General features: G+C 47.0%; 1 protein-coding gene across 2 annotated transcripts; it reads right to left on the bottom strand.

Moving 5' to 3' along the window:
• Positions 1–22: 22 nt before the first annotated feature.
• On the bottom strand, positions 23–21,955 carry Noct (nocturnin). Of its 2 annotated transcripts, none has more exons than XM_052731221.1 (3): positions 21,579–21,955; positions 3,518–3,787; positions 23–1,965 (listed from the first exon to the last, which is right to left on the bottom strand). In XM_052731221.1, exons 1-3 carry the CDS (start codon positions 21,763–21,765, stop codon positions 1,130–1,132), a joined length of 1,293 nt encoding a protein of 430 aa, XP_052587181.1. In that variant the 5' UTR covers positions 21,766–21,955; the 3' UTR covers positions 23–1,129. The 2 variants fall into 2 exon arrangements, with proteins under 2 accessions (XP_052587181.1, XP_052587182.1); XM_052731222.1 differs by lacking the exon at positions 21,579–21,955 and adding an exon at positions 14,653–14,695.
• Between the last annotated feature and the right edge of the window lie 1,703 nt (positions 21,956–23,658).

The following is a 23,658-nucleotide window of genomic DNA, read 5'->3' as shown; positions in this document are numbered from 1 at the left end:
ACACACAAAACAAACCAAGATGAAACACTTTTATAAGTCCATTTATTAATCTTAAATAATATTTAGAACTCATGTGTTAAAACATTTACCACTTACCACCAGTAGGTTATTTTGTTTGGAAGAGAACTCCAGGTTATCGTTTCTACTCTTACATTCTTTGAGAAATTTTGAACCCAGTCATCTGACTGTCTTTGGGATTTTTTTTTTTTCTTTGAGAAAGGGTCTTGATATATAGCCCAAGCTGTCCTCCAATGCACAGATTTTGATCACACCTGACCACTCAATAGGATTTCTGGAGTCCTCATCTCAAAAGGAATTCTTACTATTCTTAGCCACTGTCCCAGGACTATTCCTAAAGCTACTTGTAAAAAGCACATTCCAGAAGTGATGGAGTAATTGTCACATGTATACCAATGTCATCACAACAAAAAAGTACAAATACTTAACAATGACTAAATAGTGAACATTAGTTCATTGAAAACGACTGGAATTTCTTCAAGAAACAAATGATAAGCTGAAGGCAAAGCAAACAGCAGGGATTATCTGTGAAGAGTGTTCTTACAAAGTCCCAACTCCCTCAGGGCTAAATAGAGTTCCTTAGTGTACAGTCTGTAGATCACCAAATCAAAACAATTGCAAGTTTTAAGGAAATTATGTCTATTCCTGCAAGGTTCTAAAATATCTACAATGCTATATAATCCACTTAGTTTTACATGAAGATATAAAAAAATAAATATTGCCATGCATTTCTTGCTGACATTTAAAAATCCCACAAATAAATAACTTGAAATGCTGTCTAGAAAACTTCCTACATCTTACTTTAATTCTGAGGGGCTTACAAGGGTTTTGTAACACCCTCAGCTTACACAAACAGTCTAATTTAATGCCCTTAAATGGTGGAGAACGATATGGAAAATTAACATTACAAGCCCAAACTGGAGTGCAAACACCTTTTTGCTGCAGGTTTGAATTGGAAAGGTTTGTGAACAAATTCTTCTCCAAGGGCATGCTGGAAACGATGGAGAGTCCAGTGGCAGAAACTAGTGTCCTTTTTCAGGCAACTTCTTGTCATATTTCAGTTTCCCAAACATCCCTGGTTTAGACTCTTATGATTAAAATAATACAGTGCTCACAAAAGTTCATCAGGCCCCTCACTGAAGCTGAAATCACACACTAGTGATAAGTGGTCTGAAGGATAATGAAAGGATGGGAGCCGGTTGGGCCCAATCTGTTCTTCAGTGAGTAGATCCAGAGCAGAAGTGACATTCAGAGCATGTCTGGAGTACCAGATGTAGTCCAGGGTGTGGCGACACTCCCCTGAGGTTCGGATCTTCCAGGTTGTGTATGGAGGCTCCGACTGTCCATCAGGACTCAGCAGCTTGTAGGCGCTGTTAAGATTGAGGCTGGAGGAAGCGAAGTGTTTGTAGACCTCTTCAGTGGGCTCTGCGTTGAAGTCCCCACAGACAATCAGGGGGATCTTGGCTCCCTGGGTGATGTTCTGCAGGTTCTGGAGAAGGTCGCAGCCCTGAGCTGACCGGAAGCGCTCCCAGCCAGTGCGTGCTTTTAAGTGGGTGACGGCAACACAGAACTGCCTGCCGGACTCCTTGCACTCCAGCGTCTGTGCGATGGCCACCTGGTTGGTCTTCAGGGTCATGGCTGTCAGCCTGATATTGGTGCTGTTGATGAGCTTGAAACGGTTTTGGAGGAAAAACAACGCACAGCCATCTGGTCCATTGTTGTGTTCAACATCGAGACAGGGTGACCAGGGCTTGGGGAAGAATGTGCCTTGGTAGCCCAGTCTACTGAGGAGCGGTTGGAAGGTGTCAAAATAGTGGTCCACTTCTTGGAGGCACAAGATATCCGGTTGGTAAGCCAAGATTTCCTCCAGGATAAGGCATTTCCTTTCTTCCCACTTGAGTGCTTCGACAGGGCACTGTACAAAGTTGTCTTTGCCTTCTCCAAGAGCTGAAAAGAAAAGCCAAGCATCTGTCAGCCACCACAGAACCATGACCTCAAAGAAAATGGGAAGCCTGGTGCGATGATGCGGTACTGGGAAGGCAGATCTCCATGAGTTCGAGTCATCGTGGGCTACCTAACTGAGCACCAGCCCAGCTAAGCTGCACAGTGAGCCCTGCCTCATAAATGAATAAACAAAGCTCAGGGGTGGGGGCCTGGAGGTCCACATCTGCCTCAGATGCTGGGACGGTTCTCAGCCATGTTAACCCACCCGGACAAAATAACCTCATACTATCTGCTGAAGCAAGATATATACAAAACTATTTCACAGAACTGTATTCTAGGATTAAGACCTTTGCCTTTAGGCTTAGAGAAACTTTGTAGGCCTGGGGATATAAAAGTGTGTCAACGTAATAAACGATAGTTTCAACACTCACTATAAGATAGCCATGTAAACTGATAAATAGATACTATTCAGAATGAATTGGACAAATGAATAGCTTTTTCTCCTTATGAATGAACACCGGAAACAGACTCGAAGATGGCCATATGTTTGTACAGGCGCCAGGGCTGGAAGGGTGGAAGTGGGTGGAAATAAACAACATACATGGTAACTATGTCGGCAACTGTCAGAAGAAATAAAAATACTTTTAAGATTGGTAAGTCAGAGACACACAAACACATGAAAATGCCTTTTCTTTTTAAAAACAGTTTTTTTTTCTTTTTTTTTGAGACAGGGTTTCTCTGTGTAGCTTTGCCCCTTTCCTGGAACTCACTCTGTAGCCCAGGCTGGCCTCGAACTTACAGAGATCCGCCTGCCTCTGCCTGCCGAGTGGCACCACCACTGCCTGGCCTTAACATTTTTATCATATTTAATTATGTTTATGGGGTAAGGGGAGTGTGCACGTAAGTGCAGGTGACTGCAGAGGCTGGAGGTCTTGGGTCCCCTGGAACCACGTGGTGTGGGTGCTGGGAATCAAACTCAGGTCCTCTGGAAAAGCAGTACCTGCTCTTAACCACTGAGCTATCTCTTCATCCCCAAAGATGCCTTTCCTTACAACTTTAACTACTACATAAAAGGTATTACCACGTAAGAGTGATGGATTAATCTAGTTTTTAATTCAGCAAGTATAGTAAAAGGGGTCCTTTTCTGCCACAAATATTTTTAAGTAACTTTATTTAAATGCTAAGAGTTGGCCAAGCAGCATCTCTGGTTTTATTGTTTTGAGACAAGGCCTCACTCCACAGCTCAAGCTGGCATCCCACTCTGGCAGTCCCCATGCCTCAGCCTTTTGAGTGCTGAGATTACAAGTCCTTGTGGACCACCAAGACCAGCCGAGACTCAACTCCTGCTCCACACGTCCACACTACCCATTCAGTTTGTTCCCTGTAAAAGTGGTCACAGTGCTAAGGACTCCAGTTGTTGGCCACAGGAGGTCTAAGGTTATCCCATTGAGCTGCTGAAAAGACCACCCTCCCCGATTGTCCCTCCACACAGCACACAGGAGCACTGGGAACGCACAGGAGCAGAAGGAAGCCACAGCTTCTTCAGCAGGCATACCTTGGGCAAGGATGTTCCACTGCATAACTCTAATGGGAGGGTGGTTACTGGGGCAATCTGTCCTCAGGTCCACGAAATCCCTCTGGTAGCGGGGTGGCCGAGTGTGCAGAACAGCCCTGCATTCCTCCAGAAGTTCCTTAGGATCAATGGGTTCCAGATGATCTGGGTCAGCTGACACCAAATACTCGGGGTGCTGAGCGGCTGCGCTGCTGTTGAGGGTCTTGGTGAGAGCACTGTAGAGTCTGCTCGTGCCGTTGCCCATGGAACTCCCTGCAGGGAAGGAGCAGAACACAGCCAGCTGTGAACACTCACTGTGAAGAATGGAGTCTCTAGCCTCCAGCTTCCTGTCGGGACAGGTCAAGTATTGCATTAACCAATCTCTTAACAAAAGCAAACTTGTTCCTCTAACCTTACTAACCTCTTAGTTGTCTCTATACACCCACCCAGTCTTGAACAAGCAGCACTTGACAAAATACACATTCTTCCAAGTTGTTGGTTTTGTTTTTTTTTTTTTTTGAGACGGAGTTTTTCTGAGTAACGGCCCTAGCTGGCCCGGAAGTTGCTTTGTAGACCAGGGATCCACCTGCCCCTGCCTCTCAAGTGCTGGGATTAAAGGCGTGTGCTACCACACCTGACCCCAAATTTTTTTCTTTAAGAATGGTTTTTGAGGGGTGAACTGTAGAAAGCTGTGGATCTAGCTGTAGCGTTTGTACAGGTCCCTTGGTTTCAGATGTTAAGTGTCCATCTTGGAGAATCCTGTGACCAGCACTGAATATATACTCTTCAAAAATACAGGGCATGCTCTGGGGAGTGGAGGAGGAGATACCTGGTTCTGCTCAGCTGGTCCATCTAAGAGCTTTCTTTTCCTGACTGGCTACATGTCCTAGAACCCTAAAGACAGACAACAGTGCCTCGAAAGAAGTGCTTTCCAGTGCACAGGATTTCAATTTCGTGTGTGTGTGTGTGTGTGTGTGTGTGTGTGTGTGTGTGTGTGTGTATGTGTGTGTTGTGGTGTGTGGGGTGTGGAATGTGTGGTGTGGAATGTGTGGTGTGGGGTGTGGTGTATGTGGTGTGGTGTGTTTTTGTGTCTATTGGTCTGAATGAGAATTGCCCCTCAGAGGCTCGTGTAGTGAACACTTGGCTCCCGGCTGGTGGTGCTGTCTGGGAAAGGTGGCTTTGAAGTTTTACAGCCTGGACCCATTTTCCATTCATTCTGCTTCCTGTGTGTGGAAGAAATGATCAGGAGCTGCCATACATATTTTCTTTCCTTGTTCTCCCTGTCATGATGGCCTCTGTCGCTCTGCAGGAACTGTAAGCCAAAATAAGCCCCTTCCTAAGCTGCTTCCATCTGGGTAGTCTAGCACATAAGGGGTGGAGTGGGGAAGCAGGCGGTGTACGAGTGGGCATGAGGCGGCTGGGGGCATCAGATGTCTTTGCCTTGATCACTTTCTACTTTAGTTTTTGGGACAGGCTGGCCACAGAGTGGCTAGCATTATGGACAAGGGCGAGCATGCTTGACTTCTATGTGAGTGCCAGGGATCTGATCCTGGATCCTCATGCTTACGGGGTAGGCAATCTACTATCTTAGCCATCTCTCCAGCCCCTTAACTTCACTTTTAACAGATCTTTAACCAATTACCATTAGAGAAACAAAAGCAGCCAAATATTCTTGATTTCTTTTTTATATCTGACATCCTGTCCTCTCAATTTTCATTTCAGTTGAGCGTGTACCAGTGTGTGCAGGTACCTGAGGTCAGAGGAGGGCACTGCTCCTGGAACTTAAGTGACAGTGATCTGTGAGCTGCCTGGCACAGGTGCTGTGACCGGAACTGGGGTCCTCTGTGACAATCTGCACTCTTACTGCTAAGCCGGGGTTTCTCAACTGTGGATCTTGACTCCCACAGGGGTTGCATATCCAGTTACGTTTATATTTACATTTCCATCACAGCAGTGGTGAAGTGACAGTTATACAATAGCAGTGAAAAGCACTGTATGGTGGGGTCGCCACGACATGAGGACCTGGATAAAGGGCCGCAGCCTTAGGAAGGGCGAGAACCCTTCCCACTGCAGACAGGGTTGCTCTGTATACTCCTGGCTGTCCTGGAATTCACTCTGTAGACCAGGTAGGCCTCGAACTCATGGAGATCCTCCTGCCTCTGCCTCCCGAGTGCTGGCATTAAAGACTGCACCACCACGCCCGCTCAAGCACCTTCTCTTTGTTAATTTTTCTCAACTCAGGCTGCTCCTCCTCACCGAGAAATTCAAGTCTAAAAGAGGCTTAGAATTCTCTGTACAATGGCTACACCACCCAGCGACAACTACATCAGGGTTTGGCACAGCAAAAAGGAGGGCAGAATAAAGAAAGCATTCAGTTTCAAACGCAGAGGCTGGCAAGATGGCTCAGTGGGTAGAAGTATCTGCTGTCAAAGTTTATCCTCAGAACCACATGATGGAAGAAGAGAAGCGACTCCCAAAGTTATATTCTGGCTTCCCTGCACGCACACACGTACACAAGAAATACAGAAATAAGTATATGCCAGCGGTGCTGGCCCATAGCTTTAATCCCAGCACTGCGAGGCAGAGGCAGAGGCAGGCAGATCTCTGTGAGTTTGGGGCCAGCCTGGTCTACGGAGAGTTCCAAGACAGCCAGGGCTGCACCAAGAAACCCTGTCTTTTAAAAATAAAAGTTTCAAAAACAACTCATAACTGTTCTTCAGTCAGCAGTTAGTTGTGGCGACATTTCTTATGAATGCCAGCTTGTCACACACCAACAGTACTCTGGTCCCAGGAGATCAGACACCCTCTTCTGGCCTCTGTGAGCACTGTACATCCATACGTTCAGGCAAACCCATCCAATTAATCAATAATAAAAAAAACGAAAGCTGAAATTTAATAAAAAAGAAGGCCATACTGCAGCCTTGGGAAAATGTGTTCAGATTAGAACAGGTGGAAACTTCTTATCTGCTTGTGGGCTCTTCATGTACAATGTTTATTTGATATGTGACCGAGAAAATCTGGGTGATTTAATTTATGAGCTGGTATCTCATATTATATCCTACACTGGTCTAGACAGTTTACTTTATGGTCCAGGCTGGCTTTAAGTTTGGGGCAATCCTCCTGCTTCAGCCTCTCAAATGGAATTAATTATAGGCGTCTAGTACCATGTTGAGCCCAGAATGACTTTCATCACTGTCCTAGAACAGTGTGTTAATATTACTCAGACTTGAAACAATGCACTAGAACATGCCTTTTAAAAAATGTCCTTCCTACAAGAGAGGGAGAGGAGGAAGAAAATCGTTCCACCAACAGACCCGCTGCCTTTTCTTTGTGGGTTACTTCACACCTGAGAAAAGGACTTCGGTTAAACTTGAACGGGAGTCCAGAAGGAGCGGTAGTGCCTCTGCTCCACTTTGATCTTACGTCAGGACAGGAAACTGAGGTGTTGGAGCAGTTGAGGACCGCTGTCCTGGAACAAGCATCCTCATGTGCACGTGTGCCTGGACGGTGATGGATCAATCTAGTCTACTGCCTAGTGAGCACAGGATGAGGAGGGCAGCCAGCCAGGCAGTGCTGGCAGCTAGTGCCACTCATTTAACTTCAACTGCCCAGTGCAGGGCCTCGCCACCTCAGCGCATGCCCTCCGTCAGTGGGACCATCACTGGCGAACCTCAATCTTGTTCCTCTAACCTAACCCCAAGTCCTCAAGGACAGTCTTTTGTAGTATGTTAACTTTTTTACATCCTTATTCCCCTATCCCTTGAGGTTTGGGATAGGCACATTACAAAATAGCTTATGATCTCTTCCTTCAAAAAGTTAACAAGTCTTTACTGAAAGAGACAAGGTAAATGCTAACTACTGAGGAGGAGCCAGGGTACAGTACGGACTAAAACAATTGGGATGGTTGATAAGAAACAGAAAAAAGCCAGGCATGATGGCAGACCCCAGGAATAAGAGCAGTTAAGAGGTAGGTGGAGGCAGGAGGCTCAGGAGTTCAAGGGCAGTCTAAGTTACAGGATGAGTTTGAGGCCAGCCTGGGTTACCTGAGACCCTACCTCAGAAAGTCAAGAATAATCAGAAAAAGTCTTTAAAGAGACTAGCATGGTTGAGCATGCCTTTACTCCCAGGCTCAGAGGGTAGAGGCAGAGTTCTCTGAGTTCCAGGCTAGCCTGATTTACACAGCAAGTTCCAGACCAGCCAGAGCTACATAGGAGACCCTACCTCAAAAATAAACAGCTGGAAGATGGTGGTGTGTGCCTTTAATCCCAGCACTCGGGAGGCAGAGGCAGGCAGCTTTCTGTGAGTTCGAGGCCAGCCTGGTCTACAGAGTGAATTCCAGGACAGTTACACAGAGAAACCTTGTCTTGAAAAACCAAAACCCACTCTCCCCCCAAAACCAAACCAAAACCCCAACAACAAAAAAACTCAAGGAAGGACTTGGATACAAAACCCACTTGTGAATATATATACACCGCCTAGCGAGCCCATCACAGTAACCACCATCAACCCTGCCTCACTTGTTCCAGCACACCCACGGCTGCACATGAACATCTCTCACCCAGTGTCTCAATGCCCACTGTGGACCAGACGAGCTCTAGCTGCCTGCAGACACTCCCGTGATCAAACAGACCAAAGCCTTCTTCTCAGGCAGCAGCGAATTTTGCAGTGGGAAGACCACATGGTTTGTATTTGGCGAGGAGTGTTATGGAGCAAAGCAGGGGAAAGGTGAGCTAGGGATTGTGGGTGGCAGGGGAACGGCTTGCTTGTCTGTGATGGTCAGGATGGCACCTGGCGGCGCGCGCTGAGACCAAGTGAAAGGAGAGCAGAGCTGGACTCAGCGACACAGGACACGCTGGGGACAACAGACAGGTCTGTCTTCTGGTGACAGTGTGACGGAAGGAGGGAGAGAATAAGACAGGAGAAGTTACTTTGAGAAAAATTTCCCTGAAAACGAGAGAAATGTACATGTGGTATGAGCATTTTGTTTTTGAGATAGAATGTTTGGGAGTGGGGTGCCAGAGGATATACTGAAGAAATGTATTACTTCTGGCTTCTGGTAGGACAGCCGAGGAAGCTTATAAAGCTCCACTCTTCTCTCCTCCAAGACCCCAAAAACTTCAACAAATACGAAAAACAGTTATTGTGATGCTCAACAAAGAGCATATAATAAACTAAGCTTTTATTCATGAAAGGCACTCAAGTTCAGGTGAGGAAAGTAGTGGGTATCCTTCACAGGGCAGCAGAGCTAATTAATAAAGTCCCCACACCTAACAGTCCTGAAGGCTTCATTGTGAACTGTATGATTTCTATGTGGAGCTGGCTATTCTGAAAAGCAGCTTGGTGGGGCTTACACACACACACACACACACACACACACACACACACACACACACACACACACACACACATTAAATATAGGCTTATTATACAGCTAGGAGTCGACACCTCTAGGTATTTACTTAATTAAAACTAAATTCATTTGAAAATACTGCTTTCATACAAAATACAGTATGTGAACAGTTAAACACGCTGAATGCCCATAAAGTAAAACATTAGGTGGAAAGGCACATGAGCCGACTCCTGAGGAATGACTCGTCCATGCCCTCTCTAAGTGAAAGAAGCCAGGTCCCACAAGTTAGACGGTGGATTCCCTGAGGGACCCCGGAAAGGAAAGGAGACTAGAGTTCGCAGGAGTGGTGGCTGCTAGGGGCAGCACAGGGACTCCTACAACAGTTCCGTGGGTGGGAGAGCGGTGGGTACGTGGCTGTGCTTTGAAGGAGAGTGGCATGCAAAGGCTCCCGTGTTTGAATACTAGGTTCCCAGTTGGTGGAACTGGGAAGTACAGTCTTGTTGGAAGAGGTGTGTCATTGGGGGGTGGGGCTTTGAAGTTAAAAAAATTCCCAGTGTGCCGTGTCTGTCTCTCGCTTGAGGTTTTGAATTCTCAGCTGTTCTGCCTCCATGCCTCTGCTCCTCTACCACGAATTCCAGCCCTTTGAAACTGTAAACCCAGTTAAACACTCCTTTATAAGTTGCTTTGGCCATGGTGTTTTATCACAGCAACAGAAAAGGACCCAAGAAGGACTGCACGGAGAAACACTGTGGAGGGAGGGAGGGAGGGAAGGAGGGAGGGAACAGTTATGCACGTCAAAGTCCACAGGAACAGCCATAAAGAATGAAATTGATACATGCAAATTTAAGCATTAACTGGGGGTTGGAGACTTCAAAAGCACCTCAAGAGGAATCCGACTACAAGCAGTCCAGAAAAAAAGAAGCTGTGATCTACATATCTTTGGAAAACAATGTGTTTCAACAGCAAAGTACAGGGATTAATTAAGAACTAGTTACCTGCTATACCTGGTGAAGTCCTTTCTCCTAGGGCAGGACCTACTAATCCAGAAATGAGTAGGTGGGTGAAAGCAGGAGTGTCTCTGGTTAGAGGACACTCTAGGTAAAGGAAGAGACGGAAAGGGATGCTGTGATCACACACACACACACACACACACACACACACACACACACACACACACACACAGAGAGAGAGAGAGAGACAGAGACAGAGACAGAGACAGAGACAGAGACAGAGACAGACAGAAATAGGTGGGAAATCATTACCTTCCTATGATGTACATGTCCAGACATGGATGTAACTCTGTGTGTGTGTGTGTGTGTGTGTGTGTGTGTGTGTGTGTGTACAAACGTGCACTCCTGAGTGCTAAGACACAATGCGGCATAGAGCACTCTGGCACCCATATCTTGGTGTCTAACGTTATTCCCCAAATCCAACCAACCCGGGATGTGGAGTATGTAGTGTTGGAGAGATGGCTCTTCAGTTAAGATTAGCTGTTGCTCTTGGAAAGGACCTGGGTTCAGTTCCCAAGCACCCATATGGTGATTCAGTTCCAGGGCATCTGACACCCTTTGCGGACCTCCCTGGGCACCAGGCACGCATGTGGTGCACATACAACATACAGGCAAAGCACCCATACACAGAGAACAAAATAAATCATCTTGTAAGTAAGTGAGGCTGGAAAGGAGGTTCAGTAGCAGTGCGCACAGCAGGCAGCTTGCTCACTACGGCCTCCGACTTGGTCCGAGTGATCTGACACCATCTTCTGGCCTCCGTGGGCACTGCACACAAGTGGCACACACTCATACAGACACACACATTAATGAAAAATTAAAAATAAACAAGTAAACAAACAAAGGCCTGAGCCAGGCCTGCTGGCACTGTAATCCCAGTCGCTCTAGAAGCTGAGGCAGGAGGAGAGTGAGTTCTATATTTGCGTAGCCTATAAAAGTAAGTTCAAGACTAGCCTAGGCAATCTAGTGAGATCCTATCTCAATAAAATCAATCGATCACTCAATCAATCAAAGCTGGGAATATAGCTCAGTGGTAGACAACTTAAGTAGCATGCATGTCCAAAGCCCTGGGTTCAATCCCCCAGAACAACAGAACAAACCACTCAACTGAGAGGTGAAGTATTACACTGTAGCCCACACTGCCTAGAACTAGTCCCCCAACGCTGCTGTTACAGATGTGAGCCGTCTGTTCAGCTAAAAACTGTACTTCTAAGAAGAGTGCAGAAGAAAACCTTGTAAGTTAGACCGAGTTCTTATGCACAGCACTCAAAAGCATGAGCCATAAGGGAGACTAATTGGGGCCAATACCTATGGACAGTATATTTATATTGTTTGATGCACATTTAAAACGCTATTTTGAAAATAGTCTGTTGTTATTTTAAAAAGTGAAAAGCAGGTTAGCACAATATTTTTACTTTCAAGCATGTATTCAAGGGAAATGAGACCTCACCTACACTCCAAGATTAAAACAGTATCTCAGATTCAGCATCTGAATACGGGATAAGTATGTCACAGGTGTTATGTAATGCAGACTATTCTGTTTATAGGCTGAGGGTTGAAACTGCTAGACCACTGCTCTACCACTGAGCTACACCCCAAGGAATGTGAAGGGCCGCCTGCAGGTAGATGGTATTGCTTTTATTTTAACTGAGAAGCATACTCTGCCAATTTCTCCTCTGGATTAAAAATAAACACTTTTAGCAGCCATGTGCCATCTATTGCTGGAACTATGACAGTCAAAAGTGAACAACAGGGAAATCTTACAGTCTCATCTCAGCTCTTAAGTTGGCTTACCATGAAAGGAAAATGCTAGGTTTTTTTTTTTTTTTTAAATATTTATTTATTTATTATGTATACAGTGTTCTGCCTGCATGTATGCCTGCAGGCCAGAAGAGGGCACTAGATCTCATTACAGATGGTTGTGAGCCACCATGTGGTTGCTGGGAATTGAACTCAGGACCTCTGGAAGAGCAGTCAGTGCTCTTAACCTCTGAGCCATCTCTCCAGCCCCGGAAAATGCTAGGTTTTTAGTCATGAACTAGCACAACGGAGAACCAGCCTAACTTTAAGGAGTCCAACAGCAAGCACACAAGTGACCCAACAGCACCATTCCTTGCAATGAATAAGCATCTAAGCACCTTACACCTTAAAGCAGCACATCCCTAGCCTCACACACTAACACACCTGAGCAAACCACCTAGAATCAGAGGTAAGAATGACTCCCCAGCCTGGCTCACTAGCACTGGGAGCTTCAAAAATATCCCCTGCTGTTAGCCCTTGTACTTCTGATACAACCCAAGAGTGTGGACTAGCTCAGGGAGCATCTAGAACTCTTCACAGTACAGGAAAGGCCGAGAGCTACCAATACATAAGAACTTAAAGAAATCCTGCCCTTTCTCCTACTGAAGACAGGATTTCTCAACTAGCTAAGGGCAACGAAATTTTGTTTTCTTTTGTTTCTGAGTCAGGGTTTCTCTGTGTAGCTTTGGAGCCTGTTCTAGAACTCACTTTGTAGACCAGGCTGGCCTCTAACTCACAGAGATCCACCTGCCTCTGCCTCCCGAGTGCTGGGACTAAAGGTGTGTCACCACCACCTGGCAAGGGCAACCAATTTTACAGACTTTTTCTAACTGCTGTCTGTCAACAGATAATTTAGTTTACACTACCATCTAACTGCACTTTCCACACGACATCTTTATAAGTTCAGGATGATTAGGAAGATAAAAAAATGATACAGATCTAAACCATTTTTGCAAAAACATTGCCTAAAATTTTCTTTACATTTTCTTGGGGTGGGGGGGGCGCATGGTGGATGGAATTCAAGGTTGCCTTGATGCTCCATCTAATTAGTCCTCAGAAGATGTGGCACTCCCAGCGGTGAACATTTAAGTTCAACCCCATTTTGTATTCCTGGATATGAGTTCAAAGACAACTTGGGCTGTCTCCAAGATACTCAGAGGATAAAAGGTGAACTCTGTTGTTGTTTCAAATGGAGTCCTGGGGTCTCTAGTAGCCCACACTGGTTTCAAACTTGTTTTTGAACAGAGTCTGGCCTCAAATTCCTAATACTCCTGCCTCCACCTCCAAGTGCTGGGATTAAAGGCACGCACCACTCTGTCCTGCTAAGGGAATTTAATAAAGTTTGTATCACTGGGCATGTCAGTACAGACTTTGGTCCTAAGCACCTGAGCCAGGGGTAAGAAAATCGCTTCAAGTCCAAGGTCAGCCTGGTCATACCGTCCCAGGTCAGCCAGGGTTACCACCCTCTCCCCAGTACATTAAACAAGAGAAGACTACATCGAGCTTTATCTAGTCCTTTCTCTTCAGAGATAGATTGTGCCAGGACTTTGTATCTGCTAGGCAAGTATCTGACTAAGCTGTAACAGCCACTGGCTGTGTTTAAAACGATGGTGACTTAAATAAGATGCTTTTCATTTCTAACTGGATCTTTGGAGGCCATCTCAATAGTTGAAACCCAAACTGACTGGTCCAACCTAGTTCCCAAGCAGTCCCAAGAGCAAAGCAACAGAAGACACCTCCTCACCAGGCTCTAGTTATCCAGAAACTACTCTTCATGCCCAATTGACCAGTCAGTGGATAATGTTTCTCAGTTTGAGCTTAGTATCTCCAGGGTGACCCCCCCCCCAAAAAAAAAAAAAAAAAAACAACTAAAAAGGTAAAGAATGAGCAAAATCCAGGACTGTCGTAGGCACACACCTAGGGGAATTTGGGAGCTGATCAAGCCTGGGCCCAAGGAAACCTGGAACACTGAAGTACACAACACTGTAACTGTAAATGACAAATACCAGCAGCCCAATGCTGCCATCTGCTGGCCATGCGCCGAACTACCTCAAAAAGCTAAGACAGCTAATTTGGTAGGAAATTTTCTCATTAGGCTTATCAGAGTAGGTTCCAGAATAAATGTGGCCACCATTCAGAGCAAGTAGGTGAAACTTCACACAAAATATCCTCCAGGGGTGTTGACTATACTGCATATTTAATGTATTTTTAAGCACCCATTATCCAATATTCAAGCACCCATGTCTAGGTCTATGCCCACAGAATACTGGCTTTGCTGTTTTTTTGGTTTTCTGAGACAAAGTTTTTCTATATAATAGCCCTTCCTGGCTGTCCTGGAACTTGCTCTGTAGACCAGGCTGGCCTTGAACTCACAGGGATCACCTGCCTCTGCCTCCTGAGTGCTGGGATTAAAGATGTATGCCACCACTGACCGGCTCCTACCAGATTTTTTTAAACTTTAGTTGTCCCTGGATATCTGAACCATTTTCCCTTTCACAATCCAAGTGCTAAGATAAGCAGTGTATACACCTGCTCGGAACAGCTATCAAAAAGGCAGGGAACAGTACACAGTATGGTGCTTTAGGAAATGTTAATAGGGCTGCAGAGCATTTACCCAGTATGGCAAAATAAAAAGTTAAGTTTTAATTATAAAAAGAGTGGTGTGTGTGTGTGTGTGGGGGGGGAAGTGGCCAAGTGCTGGCATAGTATGAGCAAGCCCAGCACTGTGCTTCAATAAGTCAACTATAGCTCTGTAAGACTGTGAACAGAGGTATGTAGCACATCTGAATTGGTTGGCTTACCGTTAGCAATTCTCTAATGTTTAAGGAAGCAAACACACTTTGGGGCTTACAGGGCAGGCTGTGAGAAGTGCCAGCTTACTTCTGTGTTCCCACTACTCTTCCTGGCACTCCTGTAAACCACCACTCCAGACGTGGAGACTGACGTCAGACTGCAGTTTGGGCCCTTGAGCGAGTTACCTGCACCTTGGACTGTGAGCCTCAGCATTTCCAACAGTGCTGGCTCCTTCGGGGAGGGCCAGACACACACAGAGCCCAGGTTCTGTGCCAGGAGTCAGCAGAGGTCAGGTTTCACCTCCTCCATCTGCAGACGTCACTGCCATTAAGGCACACACGCTGGTACAGCACAAAGTGTACAAAGCAGTGTCATGACCCGAGTGGCATTTCCAGAGACATCCAGTGAAGGTCATAACTCTCAATCCAACGTGTCTAAAAATACACGACCTAGACACGGTGTCACAATCCAAGAACAGCAGGCAGCAAGTCAGAGAGGAGATGAGAAAGCCAAAGCATGCTCAGAAAAGGTTGAGCCACATTTTCAGTCGTGACAGACTTATTAGAAAATCTCTGAAGAAATCCTTTTAAATACAGCTGTACACACTCTCTGGTAGCATCCCACCCCTACCATTAATACCCGAGATGCTTTGAAGAATGACCCACAGGGGCGTTCTGCTGATAGCAGAGCTCTCTACACAGGGTCCACAAACTCTGCTCCGAATCTGCTGTTCCCCTGGCATTGTGCGCCTGCTAATAATCTATGAACCACTTTACGTTCTTCTACAGTGGTAAGTAGTTGAGAAAGAATTAACAGTAATATACCAGGACATGTGAAAAGGGCATGGAATTCATGGAATTCAAATTAAATGTCCATAGGTTAAGTTTATATATTACATACCATCTGTGGAATCTCACCTATTGGCAACTGCAAGGTGTAGACATGGGCAGAGACGCCTAACACATTTTTACCAGGTGGCTCTTCACAGTTTGCCAGCTCATGTTTGAACTTTTATTAAAATGAAACTGTCGCTGGGAATGGATGCTCATACCTTTAACCTGGTGGAGCAGGTAGAGCTCTGTGAGTTCAAGGCTGGGCTGCTCTAGCTAGTAAGTTACAGGCCAGACAGTACTATACATAGTAAGCTCTTGTCTGTCTGTCTCTTCCCCTGCTTCACTCCCCCATCCCCAGAGTGTACAGACATAGGACAAAACCAGCCAAGTTTTCTGTCTCTTAAAGAACAAGGAAAAACCATTTTCATACAAGAATTTCCAGAGCCTTCTGGGAGTGGCAGCACATGGCTGTAATCACTTGGGAGGTTAAGCTCAATGACAAGAGGTTCAAACCCAATCTTTAGTACATACTGAGTGGGAAGCCAGCCTAGGCACACAAGTGAGTTCCACTGGGCTATTCAATGAGACCTGTCACAAACAATAAAGCACAGCTAAAGTAAAATTGTAAGTTTTTTTTTTTAATGGAAACTCGTTATCTGGTACACCACAAATATTGGTTCGAGATCAAGGTAGCAATATGAACACACATACATACTTTCTTTATATTTACTTTCTTTCCTTCCTAAGATCTTCCAAGAATAAAGAAAGCACCTACATTCCAAAAAACTTAGGGCTGTAGAGCTGTCTCTGTGGTTAAGAGTGCTTACTGCTCTTGCAGTAAGAGGACCTGGGTTTGGTTCCCGGCTCACAGGCATCTGTCACTAGCTCCAGCAGATGACAGCCTCTTTTGACTTCCCAGGGTACCAGGCACACGTGTTACACATACATATATTCAGGTAAACCATTCACATATAAATAAATCTAAAAAGTTAAAAGAATGGGTCAGTATCAGAAAGACAAAGTTATTCCATCAAATTCTTGGCACCATATTGGGCTGCTCAGACCTCCTGTAACTCCAGCTTCATGCCACCCAATACCCTCTTATGACCTCCTCAGGAACATACACACATGTGTACAGATGCATACACATAAGAAAACAAACAATGCATTTAAAAAGAAATTGTAAACAGCTGCATTAGGTTCAGCCTGCCCTCCTCATAGATAGGAGCTTTTTGCTTGCAGGACAGAACCAGATAAAGCTCTAGAGAAAAGGTCTTGCAAGCATGCCTGTCCTCAAAGTGAAGCAGACCACATCAGGAGCAACCTAGGAACAAACATCCCCAGCATGTTCATTTAGACACCCCCCCCCCCCCCCCCCCCCCCCCCGTTTTTGTTGCTGCTGTTGTTTTGGAGACAGGACCTCATCATGCAGACCAGGCGGGCTTCAAACTTGACATCCTCTGGCCTCAGCCTCTTGAGGGCTGGCACCACAAGCTTGTACCATCCAGCTCACTTTCCAAGGGTATTTCTGAGCAGGGAAATGAAGGGTTATGACGGAGACCACAGAAGGCAGCTTCCTTACCTTTGGCGTGGGGGTTCTCCACTAGCTCCCTCGTTCTATACACAGAGTTAAGCCTCACTGCCACTTCCCACTTAGAGCCATGCAAACTGGGAATGTCGCTGAGTGGCAGTGCCCACCTAGCATGCAAGGGGCACAGGATTCAGTGCCCAGCACTGGGTTTAAACAGAGTTGGAGGAAGGGCGGATAAGAAGGGAGACACAGGGAGACTGAGAAACAATGCTCCAGGAGTAAGGAGGGACTTCCCAGACACGTCACTGTAACACTTCTGGCTGGTTCTGAAGACTGAACGAAGAGCTGTACCAATGGGCTCCATTCTCTGACTTCAGTGTGTTATATACTTTTGGAGACAGGATCTTACGCCTCCCAGGCCGGCCTCAAGTTCTAAGTATTTCCTGAAGTATGATAACCACTACTTAAGAGGCTACGGAAGCCCTGGAGTTCTGAGGCAGAGGTAACCCTAACAGGTGGCTGCCAGTCCCCCTTCTTCCTCCTCTTTCCAAGGCACCAGGACAACGGCCTTCCTTCTCTTCCTGCAGCCTTTCTTCTCCAGGACACCTCAAACTTCTAAGGAGCAGCTGGGCCTAAAGATAAAGCCGAGCGAAGGCAGAGCCAGGCGGATCTCTGTGAGTTCGAGGCCAGCCTGGGCTACAGAGTGAGTTCCAGAACAGGCTCCAAAGCTACACAGAGAAACCCTGTCTCGAAAAACCAAAAAAAAAAAAAAAAAAAAAAAAAAAAAAAAAAAAAAAAAAAAAAATTTGCAAATGTCCATGCACCGATTTTGATTCTGGAGCCGTGGTTATTAAGATTCCCAGCCTGTATTTAAATTTACCATTGAATACTACAGGAAAATGATACCTCAGATCTCCATAAGGAAAAGCATTTACTCTGTAGAAGCTTGATAATTACAAGCTCTTCTATTTCTTCTTTCTCATAAACAGCTTACTCACATAGCTGAGGGGCCTACTAAATAAAGCTGCCTTCTCAACTGAGCTGCTATTTGCCTTTAAAATTGAACCAAGGAAAAAAGCACCGTGTTCCAGTGGTGGAGAACACTGACTGGTACAGCCAACTCTTCACGAACCGAGGAGGAGGATCTGGAGAACAGCATTTCCAAGCCCACAGACGAGTCTGCGCACAGTAACTGTGGCAACCGCTGCCGCCTCATTGCGGGATGCTGTCTTGGCTTTAGAGAGGAAAGCTGCTAAGATCACCCCCAAGGCTCCCCTTTAAGTCCATCCAATACAGTAAGTGATAACTGGGAGGGGCTGTGCCCAGCCCCTGAGTACATCCAATTGCAGGATGCAAGTTAGATTCTGAATGTGTTGGGGGACTTAACTATGGCTCCTCACAAGAGGTGGAGTAGCTTTCAGCTCCTTCAAGGCCTTTGGAACAAGTCTGGGGCGTTTAGGGACAATGTGCTTGCTCGGCCCATGCCTGTAATCCTTGCATTTTGTAGGTAAAGTAAGAATAATCAGGAATTTGAGGTTATCTGCAGCCACATTAAGAAAGTTCAAGATCAGCCTGACACGAGACCCTTTCTCACAAAGGAAAAAAATCTGCTTAATACAAGCAAGGGTCTAGGTTTAATCCTACGAGAGAAAAGGGGAGGGGGAGGGGCTAGAGACAGCTCAGGAGCCACAAGTACAGCTGCTCTTCCAGGATCTTCCAGGGCCAGGCGGGTTAACACCACAACCATCCCTAACTCAGCCCCAGGGTCTGATGCCCTCTTCTGGTCTCCTCAGGTACTCCCACACACGTGGCATTTAAAAAAAAAAAAAACCACACACACAAAGATTTAAAAACAAATATTTTAAAAGTGAGGAGCAAGGAATAAAGGAACTTAGGGTCTTGTTATTTCTCTTCAATAATATGGAACCTGTTACCACCATTCAATTGACTAATTCAATAATCTGAGTTCTTAAAAATCAAATGTTGTTTCTAAGATACTTTGGAAAACACTGCCCAGTCTGGAAAATGTTTCTTCTCTCAGCCTTCTTTAATTTCCTTTCCTTTTTTCTGCTTTTCCTCACAAAATGTTTCATATCCAACCCTTTCAACCCTAGCCATATTTTCAAAGTCCGGCTCAAGCTCCTGCCACCTTCTGAGTCCTCGAAGTATCAAGGACTTGTCATTACTGTGCAAGGAACTCTGTCCCTACTCTTCTGACTCTACAAATTTAGCCATGAGGATAAAAGGTGTTTCACTTAATTAAACAAATCTTAGTGAGAACCCGCTCCCTTAAGGATTATCACTTACTGTACACACACAGTACTGGAACTCATTACTGGCAGCCCAGGCTGGCCTTGAATTCAAGAACTGCTCCAGGACAAGCAGCACCTTTAGTCCCAACACATGGATGCAGAGTTCCAGGACAGTAAAAGCTACATTGAGACCCTGTCTCAAAAACAAAAACAAAAAAGAAATGCTCCTGCCTGAGTCCCATGTCTACTTCAATCTCACCTGTTTGAAAATTACTTTGTTGGATATGTGTGTGTAGGCACGTGTGGATGCCAGAGGACAGACACCCTGAAGGAGTTAGTCCTCTTCTTCCATCATGTGGATCCCTGGAATTGAACTTGGGTCTTCGGGCTTGGTGGGTGGCAAGCACCTTTACCATCTGGGCCATCTCCTTGGCCCCAAATCTCACCTCTTCATGGAAAGAAAGCTCTTCTGAATAGCCTAAAGCTTAGACTCTTCAGTATTACGTATTACAGAATCTCACCTGTGGTGAGTGACATTGTGTAAGATCTTGAATGAGCAGTGAATCAGCCACTGTATCCTCCCCTAGAAAGGAAAGCTACAAGACGCAGGAAAGCTGACTACACCCTGCACTGTCTAAAATAGGTTAAGTACCACAAAACCCTACAAGTTCGTTCTCTGTTGCCAGAGATTGAACTTAGGGCCTGGTGCACACTCCACCACTGCCCTACCCCTATCCCATGTTCCCTTTTACCTGTGGGTAAAGACACATAAAACCGAGGGATGTCCAACCCCCCCCAACACAGACACACACAGACACACACACACACACACAGACACACACACACACACACACACACACACACACACACACACACACAGACACACACACACACACACACACACACACACGGTTTCTCTGTGTATCCCTGGCTCTCCTGAAACTCACTCTGTAGACCAGGCTGGCCTCCCCTGCCTTTACCTGCTGACTAAAGGTGTGCATTAGACATCTGTCAGGAGCCTCACACTGCAAATACTCTTTAACTACTGCCTCCACTATCCCAGCTGTACTTGATCTATATTACACAACTACCTGTATTCACAAGATGTGCTTAAGGGCAAATAATGGTTTCTGAAGGAGCTGGAGGGGGATTTAAAATTGGAGCTGGTATCAGACCTTCCTACCCTCAAACCCAGCGATGTTCCTCCTGAAAACAACCAATAGGAAAACAACAAAAACCAGTTATTGGTACTATCCATCCCGACAGTTAGTTCATGATGTGCCAAATCTCTAAAGACCCAGAGGTGTGGCTCTGGATTTTCAAAAGTTCACCATTTCTAAAGCAACACCGACTCTCTAGTGACCAGTTTCACGCTCTAATTTTTACTTTTGTGCTGGAGTGGGAGGGCACTCCAAATCCTGATCCTCCCGCTGAGTGCTAGGATTACAGGTGTATGCCACCACACCCATTTTAACACCTCAATTTTAAAAAGCATCACAGTCTAAATGTCTGCCAATAATGTGATTATGGTTTAAGGTTTTGACTTCAATCAACCGGGCGGTGGTGGCAGCCCTCCTTTTAACCCATTGCTAGGGAGGCAGAGGCAGGCACATCTCTGGAAGTTCGAGCCCAGCCTGGTCTACATAATTCAGTTCAAGGACAGCCAGAGCCACATGTCAAGAACCTGTCTTGAAAAAAAACAAGAAAGCCTCAATGAACTTATATTTTCTAGTGTGGAATCTGTCCTTTAATCCAAAACTCTACCAAAATGTACCCTAGTAAAATATAAGAATGGTTATACAAATGTGTTGGACAGCAATAACCTAGTTTGAGGTAACAACCAAATCACACTTTCTAGAAAAGTATTACAAAATAATTGCTAGTTTTGAAGGACGGACTACATGAAATAACTGCTTTGATATGAGGGACAAACTATTAATTTAAAAACCATACTTAATTTGTATGTAGTTCGTGGCCGTCGCAATCTGTCCTTAGGCAGAAAGAGGACACTCAAAACACAAGGGTGATGTAGAGGACTGACCCTTGGTGAAAGGCTGATTTACAATGTCTTCCCCCAGGAATTTAAGAGTCGAAGTGGAAGCACCCCCAACCCCCTGCCAAAAAAAAAAAAAACAAAAAAACCCCAAAACGTAAAGAGAGTCAACATGTACTAACGCGGCTTGAGGGAGATTCAGAGCCCCTAGGCCCTGCAAACCCACGATCAAGCGTCATTTTTAGATTTTTTTTCTTCTCCCCCCATAAAGATATCCACAAAGCAGTCCGGGCAACCTAAGCGTAAGCGCCCTGCATCCGGGGTGGGTACCACGAAGCAAAACGTGTGACCACTGGGGGGTGGTGGTGGTGGGGTGTCACTGTGGCCTCCCGGGCTTCAGGATGATCAGATGCGAAAACCGAAGCCGCTCCCCCCACCCCGCCGCCCCGGCCCCCACCCCACCCCGCCGCCGGCCGCCCATTCATTCGGCGCTCGCACTCACCTGTTCGGGGACGCGACCTCGCGGCGCCCGAGGCCGCCGCCGCCTGCAGTCGCGGGGACGCGGGCCGGGGCCGGAGCGCGGGCGGCGGGGCGAGCGTGCGGCGCGGGCCGGGCGCGAGCGTGCGGCGCAGGCCGGGGGCGTCCCTGAGCAGCAGGGCCGAGCAGAGCCGCCGCGGGCTCTGATACATGCCGGGCGCCGCCGCCTCCTCCTCCGCCGCCGCCGCCGCCGCTGCTGACGAGCCGGGCCGAGCGCAGCGGGAACGGTGGGGTGGGGTGCGGAGGGCGCGCGGGAGCCGGGGGTCGCTGCGGCGCTCCTGCCTCCCCGTCCCTGGGTGCGCGGAGCGGAGCGGGCGAGCGGAGCCGGGAGGCGGCGGCGGCGGCGGCGGCGGCGGCGGCGGCTTCACTGAGGCGCGCGGGCCGAGAGCCGCCGGGCAAACCGGCCAGCGGCGGCGGGGCGGGCGCTACCACGCGGCGGGCTGCGGGGGGTTCCGCGGCGCACGAGCCGGGCGCAGCCGGGTGGGGACGGCTCCTGCCGGGGATCGAGCCGCGGGACCGAGGGAGAGAGAGAGGAAAAGAGACAGCGGATCGGTGCCGAGCTGGAGAAGGCGGGACGGCTGAGGTCACGGGAATCGGTTCGAGAGGCGGAGCCGGCGCGCCCCTCCCGCTGGCTGCAATGGGAGCGTCCGCAGGCAGGGAATCCCGGGTTGGTTCCCGGGGCTGAGGGTGTGCGAGCGCGTTTTTGGTGAGAACGTCCGGCGGGCGAAGGCTGTCGACCGCACGCTCCCCAAAGCAGGCATGTAAATTAGTCACCGAGTCACCGTAAAGCGCTTGCATCCTGACTTCGGTGGCGGCTGCCGAGAGCATCCTAAGGCGCGAGATGCAGACGCTGGCGGCGGGCGTCAGTCCACGAGGCTGCCAAGAAGTCTGCTAGAATCGGGTATTGGAGATGAGCCATGATTGGAGGGCTGGAATTCACACCTAGGGAAACAGCTCCTTCGTTAGGGGAAATGAAGGCTAGGGAATTAGGAAGAAACTGCTTGGGCTGGTGCATTCCGAAGACAGATTCGACCAGATGAGTGTTAACCGAATTTAGAGGGGTCACAACCCGTGTCCCAAGCCAGGGCGGCTCACCCATCCAGTGAACCACTGAAAAAAGTGGAAAGCAGTGTGTGGTGGTGGGCACATGCCTTTAATCCCAGCACTCTGGAGGCAGAGGCAGGAGGATCTCCAGCATGGTCTACATAGAGAGTTCCAGGCCCGCTAGCTAGAGCCCCCAGTGAAGCTCGGTCTCAAAAAATAAAAGCAAACGAAAAATGGTGAAAAGGAGAAAAAGGAGATTTACTTAATGTGGCCACATTGGGAAGAGGGACAAAGAGACAATTAACTCTAGCGAGTCTTCTTCTGTCTCATAACAACACAGAGACTTATTAATTATGAAAGTTTGGCCTTAGCTTAGGCTTGTCCCAATAGTTCCTATAACTTAAATTAACTTTTTTAAAAAATTAATCTATGTTCTACCATGTGACTTTTATCTCTCTCCCATTTTGTACCGCCTGTTTCCATGTCTGGCTGGCAACCCCACCTTTCTTTTTCCCAGACTCCTGTCCCCAGAAGTCCCGCCTAGCCTTTTCGTGCCTAGCTATTGGCCATTGGGTTCTTTATTAAGCCAATCACAGTGACACATCTCACACAGTGTGCTGGTAACCCACAACAGTTAAGCTCGTCAGAAGAGGCTCTCTGGGGTTTTGAAGTGAGATTCAAGTTTAAATAGAGGGGTACGCACATCTAAGCAGTCCAGGTCAAGGTGTGGTCCTGCCCACCATTCACCCAGATTGGGCTTCAGTCCTGTAGGGTGACCTGACTAGATAGAACTGTATGAAATCTCTATCTGGAAGACAAATTCCTCCTCAAGTTGAGGCCTTTCCCTTTTCCCATCAGGAGTTTCCTGCAGGAAATTCCCATTTCTTTGCGGGGAGGGCGTCTGTTGTTTCAATAGTCTAAGAGTCAGATTCACACACACACACCTCTCTAGAATACCCTTATTTCTGCCAGGTCTGTTGAAAGGGTGCAAGGATACAGTC

Source organism: Peromyscus californicus, unplaced genomic scaffold, assembly GCF_007827085.1.
Source record: "Peromyscus californicus insignis strain IS unplaced genomic scaffold, ASM782708v3 Scaffold_9__1_contigs__length_137607984, whole genome shotgun sequence".
Lineage (NCBI taxonomy): Eukaryota > Metazoa > Chordata > Mammalia > Rodentia > Cricetidae > Peromyscus > Peromyscus californicus.
The sequence above is the reverse complement of the archived record's forward strand: the minus strand, read 5'-3'. Positions and strand labels throughout refer to the sequence as shown.

Excerpts from the sequence above, each read along its gene's own strand:
- Noct (XM_052731221.1), bottom strand. The coding sequence starts at position 21,765 with ATGTATCAGAGCCCGCGGCGGCTCTGCTCGGCCCTGCTGCTCAGGGAC. Across the intron at positions 3,788-21,578 it reads GAGGTCGCGTCCCCGAACAG|GGAGTTCCATGGGCAACGGC; the intron begins GTGAGTGCGAGC and ends CCTTCCCTGCAG. Across the intron at positions 1,966-3,517 it reads GTGGAACATCCTTGCCCAAG|CTCTTGGAGAAGGCAAAGAC; the intron begins GTATGCCTGCTG and ends TTTTCTTTTCAG.